The sequence below is a fragment of the Bactrocera tryoni genome, chromosome 1 (assembly GCF_016617805.1).
Source record: "Bactrocera tryoni isolate S06 chromosome 1, CSIRO_BtryS06_freeze2, whole genome shotgun sequence".
Lineage (NCBI taxonomy): Eukaryota > Metazoa > Arthropoda > Insecta > Diptera > Tephritidae > Bactrocera > Bactrocera tryoni.
In genome coordinates, this window is record NC_052499.1 from 30,416,107 (window position 1) to 30,425,788 (window position 9,682).

The 9,682-nt window shown below is 39.8% G+C and overlaps 1 protein-coding gene across 1 annotated transcript; it reads left to right on the forward strand.

Annotated features, from left to right (window-relative positions):
- The first annotated feature begins 3,694 nt into the window (after positions 1-3,694).
- LOC120775364 (centrosomal and chromosomal factor) lies at positions 3,695-9,131 on the forward strand. The gene has a single exon (XM_040105530.1). The coding sequence runs from the start codon at positions 6,056-6,058 to the stop codon at positions 8,054-8,056; it is 2,001 nt and encodes a 666-aa protein (XP_039961464.1). The 5' UTR covers positions 3,695-6,055; the 3' UTR covers positions 8,057-9,131.
- Positions 9,132-9,682: the final 551 nt, after the last annotated feature.

A 9,682-nucleotide genomic window follows, 5' to 3' on the forward strand; every position in this document is an offset into this window, starting at 1 on the left:
TCATAAATATTTCATAAGATTATTTTTAATCTATGCACATATTTTCTATTTCAATTCAATTTTTTTCATTTGTTTTCTTCTTTTTATTTTATATACTATACTTTATGTTAACACAGAAGCAAGAACTCATCACTTTTTTTGTTTTTTTAGGCGAATTTATGAGTTTTTGATATGTTAAATTTGTGTTTTTCATTTCCTAGTCCCTCACAAAAATTTCGGGTATTTTTATTTTACGGCTTATCACTTTAACCAAGAACGTTCAATACTCACAGTTGCGTCAGGACCAATAGTGTACTTGTATAAGTCATTCTTCCAGGTCCTTCGTTTGTTTTATTATACATATGTATGTATATCTTTTGGCCTCTAGCGGTTGGTTGATTATTTATGAGTAAGCATACATATGTCAGCAAATGAGTGAGTTATCTAAATTAATTTAATCAATATAGTTTTATTTAATACGATGATCTTACGATCTTTGTGCCTAAAATTGATGAAATCGTTTAAAAACTTGCTCTAGACCCCATATAACTTACAAACTTCCATATATGTACCTGAAGGGATATCCCTGGTGGTGATCCTGACAATTCATTAAAAAATTATTTCATGCTTTCAATTTCTTCATCAAATTCGAAGTTGTTGTAGTCAGATTGAGAACAGCACTACACAACCAAATAACCTTATAATAAAGAAAAAATAGAATAAAACAAATTAGGAAATATTCGTCAAATATTTACGATTCTCTCACCTTTTCATATTCAAGTGTGCACTTAGGAAATTTGAAATGTCGATAAACTAGAGCACTAAAGTGTACATAAATTGTTTTCCTATTATTTATGTTTTTCGAAACAACAAGACAAATATGTACCATATATGTATATGTATTTCATGGGTCTTTTATTTGATCAGCATGACGAGCTGTCCGTATGTCTGTATATACATGTATTAGTTCCTCAGTTTTTGAGATATCGCACGTTCTTCTCTCCCCAAGAAGTTGCTCATTTCTCGAAACCGCTGATATCGGACTACTATAGCATATAGCTGCCGTACAAATTGAATAATCAGAATCAAGTTCTTGATTCATATTGTTCGGATCGGACCACCATAGCTTATAGATGTCATCAAAGTGGCCGAACAAATCAGGAAAAAAAATTTCTATACATACAAAAAAAAATGCTCCTGTGAAGGGTATTATTGCTTCAGTGCCACCGAAGTTAACGTATTTTGCTTGTTTTAATGTGAGTACTCAGTAGTTAAATTCGTATCAATATTATGTGTTATAATACTCTAGAGCTTTTTTAATGTTTTTTTTTTAATTTAAAAACATAAAATTTATTTTTAGTAATTGGACTAAAATTTAAATAGGCTGTTTTGATATGAATATGATAATGTTATTGTTAGTTATGGTTCAAATGCTAGAAAATTAGTGAAACATGACAGTCAGTTAAATTGGCAAAGGAAACGACAAAATCTTATTTTTACATAACATAATTTTGTAAAATTATTTTTAATTTCTGTTGCTAATTGATTTTATGAGCTATGTGATCATATTTTATTGAAGAATGAGTACATATACATACATATGTACATGTACAAATGTATGCACGGTACTGCAGTGCCGACGGCTCTTACATAGAAAGCTTACGTATGCAAACGTATGATTCGTTGAATGAAATTATTACATAAATCTGTTATGTTCTATGAATAAAAAAGGTATTAAACAGCTTCAATTTAAGCATACAAACATATGTACATACAAATGTATGTTTGTATATTAAACGTAGTAAAGGTAAAGGAGTTAGTAACTGGAAATATCTCACTTTAAACTTCATCGATAATGTCAAACATGTTAACAAAGGTTCCATACTAAGCTCCGACCTGTGAACTATTATCAACTCATCTTTGCTATGCTCACATAATAATGGGATATTACAACAATTAGGTGCTAGGGCGGTGGTCGATGATTTCAAAATTTCAACCATATCAGTGTGAGCACCGTTTACTAAAATTTATTTTTCTCAAATAACTGTATCTGTGCTTAGAGGAAATGAAGGATGAAAAATGGGATAAAAAACGTGTGCTATGTGTATACATCTAAGCATGGAGGGATTTACTTCAAAATGTTTGATAAATTTCGTTTTACAATAAAATCTATGTACATGGAATACAAGTTGGAATTTGAATGCCTCTCTTGGCATACTGAAAATGCTGTATTGATTCCAGTGCTGAATCGATATTTGGGTCTGCAATCTTTCTTCAGCCTTTTCCTCCAGTATTTAAATAAGTATGTGTTGGTTAGTGCTGCTGCAGTATGACACTAACAAAATCATCAGCTGACAATCTGAATTAGGAACCACCCATTGGTAGATATACTTATGCGCGTATTTCCAAGCTTCCGTTACATCACTATGTATATTTTAAGATTTCCTGCTAAATGTATATTAATTCGCTCGAAACTCTATGTATTATAGGTGAATATGAATATATGTATGTATTTATGTATATACATATGTGTATACGTAGGGCACGAAAAATGTGGCATTCCAAATACACGAAACTTTATTCGGTGCATATATAATATCTTAAAACTAACTGGTGTATAAATCCACCGAAAATCGCAGTGGCAAATTGAGTCTGCGATTTTTAAAGGCGAGAGTCGTCGCTGTTTTGCCGCCGCTATTCCTCCATGCGTGTGTGGGAGCGCGATAGCAACATTGGCTTTAGAAAGGAATGGCGCTATCAAAACAAATCAAAACACAAATCATGTGCACATGTTGACACCGCATTTAACGCAGCAACAAAGTTAGTAGAACACTACATCCGCGCAACCAAATACTTCTATCAGTGTATGCGTGTGTGCAGAAGTAACACAAACGAAACTAAAGTAAATGCAGTAAAAAACATGGCAGCGGCACCAACAAACAATGCAACAAAGTAATGAAGCCCTTCAGTCGTTGTCGTTGTTTGGCCATAGCCATCGCATTCGTTGTGGTTCCAGAGCATACCAGTGGCGCTCATCGTCACCGGCATGTTTGTCGGGCCAACAATTGTGCCGTGGAATTAAGTGAGTGAGTGAGTATGAGAAAGAGCGAAGTAAGTCGTGCACATATACCGGCACACATCCGCATCGCTTGGGATGTTCATGCAACAAACAACAATTTCTCAAATGTAAAGATGGCTGCCGCAATGGCTGAATTGTAAAAATGGAATAAGAAATGCCACTGAAGTATGTAGGTATGTAAGTATGTGAGATTGTACGTCTAACTCCAAGCATTTGAGTAGTACGACAAAGCGGAATAAGCAGCAAAAGCATATATTGGTTTCTTGTGTTGTTGGGGGCAATAGTAATGGCGGTAGTGTAACGGTGGTGGTTATTAAGAAAGCGAGCGCCGTCAGTCGCATGCAATTGGTTCATGTGGATGCGCTTCCGTTCTCACGATTAGAAAGGAAGTGCGCGCTCTTCTCAGTCAGCCATTAAAACAGCTGATTTGTTGGAGAGCTTCTACTCGCGCCCATCATGCATGCATGTGTGAAGAAGTGTTTAATTAAGTGGAGAGTGAGGTTCAGAGAGGCTACGTATTCAGCGCAACTATTCCAAATCTCCCAAATGTGTATTGTCTCAGCTGTTGTCGTCAGCTGCGCGCTGCCAAAAGCCAACGACGAAACCATCTATTCCGCAGGCCGTAGCGTATTGGGGCCACAGTCGGTTGAGAGAGCTCGTTCGCAAAAGTCATATTTGTTGTTAATTGGAGTGAACGCGTCGCGACGTTTGAAGAGCTCAGCAAAGTATCAAAATATTTAAAACACATTACAAAGCCAAAAACTAGAACTTAATGTACGATATTTTTCTATAATTAATTTGGATTATAAGCGAAAACGACTTACAATAGTTAAGGAACAAGAATAATAACAAATTGTGATAAAAAAAGAATGCAAAGCGTGTAACTCTGAAGTGAAACTTTGAAGACTTAACACCAAAGTGGTACAGAAAAGATTTTCGTACGCTCACACTCATAGCAGATTGTCGTGGCCTGCGAAAAGCAACAGCAAATTCTGACCTCAATACGTTTGTAAGGCCAGACAAAAAGGGCGTTGTGACTTTATACCGCTGCTGCTTACTTGTTAACATTATGCACTTACAGACTTGAAACGTCGAAGTAAGTGAGAACGTGAACGGCGTAACAATCGTTGCAACTGTCCCTTTGATCGTATGCGCTAAGAGTCAGTTGTATTGTCGCGCGGCGTGTCATTCAAACGGTACGTCAGTTCGCCCGTCTGTCGGTGGTATATTAATCGTCTATTACGAACTGTGCATGTCTGAAAGAGATAACAAGTCAGTATAACCGTCTTTGAGTGCGTTCTGAACAAACAAAAACAAACACTAAAGCGAAGTACTAAGTAGGTATACGAACATACCACCTCTGCGGGTCAATTGTTGTTGGACGCTTAAAAAACCTTAATAAAAAGATTGTAAAGGGAATCGATTGTTCTGCAGCAGTGCCAACAATAAAATCAGCTGTCGTGGCATAGCACTCAGAACCTACACAAGTGCAGACGCGCGAAACTGAGTGAAACGCCAAACCACTCAAAGTGAGCGCCCATACGCTGAATAGTAACCACTCACAGTAAGCAAGGAGAACGGAGCCGATTCCCGTATTTGCCGCAGTCGACTTCAACTTTACTGCCACAGAATTCAGAGCCCGGAGACGACGCCGAAGAAGAATACTGAACCATAAACTACCAGATAGTAAACGAGAGCAGTCATTAATATTTTTTTTTCACTACTCTTGGGTTGGTCATAGTAAATAGACGGTCGGTAAAACGGTGAATAATGGAAAAACGTTAGCGTCTCCGTCACGTAAAGCAAATCTAATTAATTCAACATTACAGCTCATAGCAGTTGCAACTAGACCAACACACACACACGCAAAGATAATTAAATTAAGGCTGATTAATTTTTTGTAAGAAAAAAGACAATTACAAAAGCAAAGTGTATTTTTAGTTCTTCGTGAGTAAAGACTGATAAAAAGTAACGACAAGGATTATTCCAAAAATACAACAATACAAAAAATCAATAATATAATAACAAATAATAATAAGAACACGAAGCCAATGCAGTTAAAGCAACAAAACCACATTCGCAATTACGGGTTGACTAAATACGTTAAAAATTAAATAACTAGTTCATGTGAAATAAATATATGTAGAATAAATTACATAGAATACGCCTAAAATACCAGTAATTAAGAAAAAAGTAAATATATATTTCTACCTACATACTTGCTAAATAAAACACAAGGAAATGATATAACAAAGTAAACAACAGCAACATATGGATTAACGTTCCTGATATAATTAACAAGAAACACCCCCTCCACACAAAAAGATCTGCGCATACCTGCACATCTAGCGGATTAATATCAACTGTATATATAGAGCTGGTGTCAGCTTTGCATTACATTAACAAGCATAGTTTCACTACAAGAAAAGCTCCAAAAGCAACTGCGAATCATAGAGTATATTGAATGTGAATTACCATACCGTTTAGATATTACTTGATAGCACCAGCAACCTTTTGGATAACCGTCGCTAGTGTCAGTTGTGTATTGTTTGAGTTTCGAAATTACATTAAATTATTATCGTCATTTGAAACACCAGTGCCTGAAGATAAAAAGTGCAAGAAAATAATTGAATTGAATGATTCAAAATATAGCAAGAATCAAAAGCAAAAATTCTGTGCTCGAAGTACATTTCGTAAATATTTCGCAACTCCTTACGCTTTACTATAAAAGAAATAACCCAAACAAGGAAATTAGTGCCAACAAAAACAAAAGCAAAAGCAAGCTAAGCAGCAATAAAGTTAGATTGTGTTTGTTAAAATTGAGTCCTTCCATGTGAATTCACCCGCAATATTGTGAAGAAAGCTTATGATATAAAATAAAAGAAATTGTGGGGCAGTGTTTATAACGAATTCCATGTGAATAAAAAGAAGTGGGAAACTTGTGTGTGAAAGCCAGTCTTTAAGATTGCAAAAATTATTAACGAAACTATTGCCAAAATGACGATGGCTGCGTGCTACGCCAATTATGAAATGTCTTTACCACACAGCATGTCCACAGCGGCGTTGCTAAGTGCTCAACATCATCACCATACTCACCTCAATCACAGTCATAGTCACAACCAACAGCAACAGCAGTCGCAGCAAACGCATCATCAGCAACAACAGCAAGTTTACCACCACACGCACCAACAACATCAGCACCACCAGCAGCAACATCACTCGCAATCATCCAATGGAGTGACAACGTCGTCGTCGTCCACAGCCATGGACCGACCAACGTCCATGGCGGCGGCGACGCCGGCTGGGCGAGGTGGTAATGCCTCGACAGTCACACCCGCCGTCGCCGCCACCAACTCAGTTATAAGCAGCACCAATATCGGCAGTGCCAACATCACCAATAGTCGCAGTAACAGCAACAGCAGTACCAACATTAATAATGGTGCAACGTTGTCGGCTGGTACAACGGTGGCGATCATCAGCTCCGGCGGCACTGCGACACCACAGAAAGATTATTCCATTCCATTGCATGTAGACTGCAGCGTAGAATACGAATTACCAAATCAACCCAAACCACCGGTAGGCCAACGAGTCGAGCCATTGCTGATGATCCATCCCTGTTACTTTCGTAAAATGGAATCGCAACGGCGCAGTCCCTTTGTTAACAATATGCCGGCGTCAGCGCGCAACACTGCGTTGTTGGTGAGTGGCTTAAGTAGCTCCTCTTCGTCAACGGCCACGAGTGGGGCGGCGTCATCGGCGGCGAGTACGTCTGGTGCAACTGCGACTAGCTCATCAGCGCGTCGTGCTGCTGCGCGTCAATCTCAGGTTATACAGCAACAGCAGCAGCTCCAGACACAGCAACAATTGCAGCAGCATCAAGTAGTTGCGCAATACCAACAACAGCTGCAGCAGCAACAATTGCGACAGTCAACTCAACAACAGCAGCAGTCACAGTTACAACAGGAGCAGCAGCAGCAGCTCCAACAGCAGCAGATGTCGCAAATGTCCCAACAAGCGCATTATCCAGTGGTAGTGGCGCATCACCATTTGAGCCACCATCAACAACAATCGCAGCAACAAAAAGCGGTGCAACAACAAGCTAGCGTTGCCTCATCTGCTCCAACATCCTCTTCTGCCTCAACAGCGGTGTATATTGAGCACGCTAGTGCAGTGAGAAGAGCAGCAGCCGCGGCTGCTGTGCATCACCGTAGTAACCAAAGCCGTGCCGCAAACACTGTTGCTAGCAATGCCAGTCAAGTGCATCAACAACAGCAACTGCAGCGTCCAAGCCAAAGCACAACTGCCTCGATTGCGGCCGTGGCTGCCGCCGCCGCAGCCGCCGTTACCTCTCAAAGCCAGCAGAATATACTGAGCCAGAATGCCTCACAATGGGACCAGTTGGCAGCGATAGCCGCTCGCTCCTCCATGACACCAGCCGCGGCTGCGGCTGCTGTGCACTCCAGCCAAATGTTGGCACCACGCAGCACGCCCGCCTTATTCGGCAAGAGCTTGTCCGCGGTAGGCAAACGGGACGCCATGATTTCCGGCGGCGTATACGGTGGCAGTGCTGCGACGGCAGCTAGCAACGTAGCCACGCATCACAACGGAAAGCAACAACAACAACAGCAGCAAATGCATTGTTTACCCACTGGGGCGATGTGGGCCGATCCCAGCAGCGTGGCGTCAGCCTCCGCGGCCACCTCGTCCACAGCGTCGGCGCTGATGATCGATCGCAGCCCAATGGCAACAGTTCCTAGCAACTATCAGGCTGGGCCTGATACCACCCCGACTATAAGTACACACTACACACGTGACGAAAAGCTGAGCGGCAAATACCGGCAGTACCTACGATCGCAGCGCATGCATCCGTACTTGTCGGCGACAACAACGAATGTGGCAGCCGTCGCTGCAGCAGCTAATCTCGGTCAAACATTTCCACAGTTCGCGGCCACACCATCGTTTCAGCATCTGCAGCAGATTTCCTGCTACAATGTATGATCGACATGAACTACTGACAACAGTTGCGGCAACAGCAGCCTCAGTAGCAAAACAACAGTAGTGAAAACTGTAAGTGTTCCATCAAGTGATTAAGTGCAGTGCAGCTAGCAAATTGCTTCTTGTGAACGCTATAAGGTTCTACACCGGGTCTTTGGTCGAAATTAGACAGTTGAAGTGAACAAGTCACATAGCTTTCGGAGTTAGCCGATACCACGCAACGCGTTTAATGGAGTAGCGGTAGTATAAATGGTAAAATTATTTGTTAAACAAACTTATGGATTACTTTCAAATGCCAAATAGCGCATTTCGTAACATAAAAGGGCAAAAATGCTAACCAAAATTACATACATACAAATTATAAGAGAAAAATTAATGTTAAGCGATAGCTGCTAAATTGTTATATTGATAAAGAACCCATTAGAAAATGTTTGGAAATAAGACTACTATTAGAAAATGCAACACATTGCCGATATTTATGTACCGTAACGCTACGCCATTGACGAATCGAACAGTTAGACGCTTAACGAATATACTTAAATGCTTCAACGTTATTGTTAAACGCTTGCAATAAAAGCTCTAGGGTAGAAAGCATTTATAGGTGCGTAAGCCCAGGCGGTCCTATTGTACCGAAGAAATGTTTTGCCGACGGCTCGTGCATCTATTTAAGCTACTAGCACATGTCGACCGTATTGGCAGCTGAGAATGCCGTCGGCATTTTAAATTTAGCCGACGCGTCTTATATGTATGTATTGTATGTGTGTGCGCATCTGATTATTTAATGCAGAGGCTTTCAAGACCTGTTCCATGTTACTTGTTTGCGTGCTTTGGCGGTGCAACCTGAAATAACTTAAATATGCAGTAAAGCCCACCAAGCTTATGGGCCTTCCGGGGTGAAGAGAAATAAAAATGCAATTTGTACCCGTATTTACTTGCCGAAGCGAATTGCTTAACGTTCCAGACGCCCGTTTTCCGTAAAAGTTGCGTAGACAATGTAAGGCACACACACACACGTACATGGAAATGCATGTCTGCATGACCGTCAGTACTTAATTTGTATTAATGCTTTACTTTTCTTTTCTCTTTTTTTTAAAATAAAATTTTAAGTTTGTACTGCTTTATTCACTGTAAATATGTATAATGTAAATATGTACTTGTTGTTGTCCAAATCTCATTTGTTGTTTGTAGTTCACGAGTTCGCTTGAAAGCGCGTTTATCAGCAGAAACGAATGACCTTCAGTGCTTTCGTTTCATCAGCACTTTCTTGAATTCCTTAATTGATGTGATATTTAATTTAATACACACGCTTGTGAAATTCCCAAATTAACAGCGCTATAAAATATATTAGTGTAGTAGTAATTTAATTGAAAAGAGATTAAATAAAAATAATTAATATTCAAAAGTTATATTATGAATGGAAATGTGTTTTGTTTTATATTTGTTTTTGGTTGTATACACATACATATGTATGTATGTAGAAACATACATACATTGGTAGATCTGTGGGTTTTGTTGTGTGCGTGTTTGTGTGTGCGCTTAATTTTTCAAACATGACGCGTTCGTTGCGATCGTCTATCTGTCCGCCGGCTTCCTGTCGTCTTGCGTCGTCCAAATGGCCAGTCGCAGTTG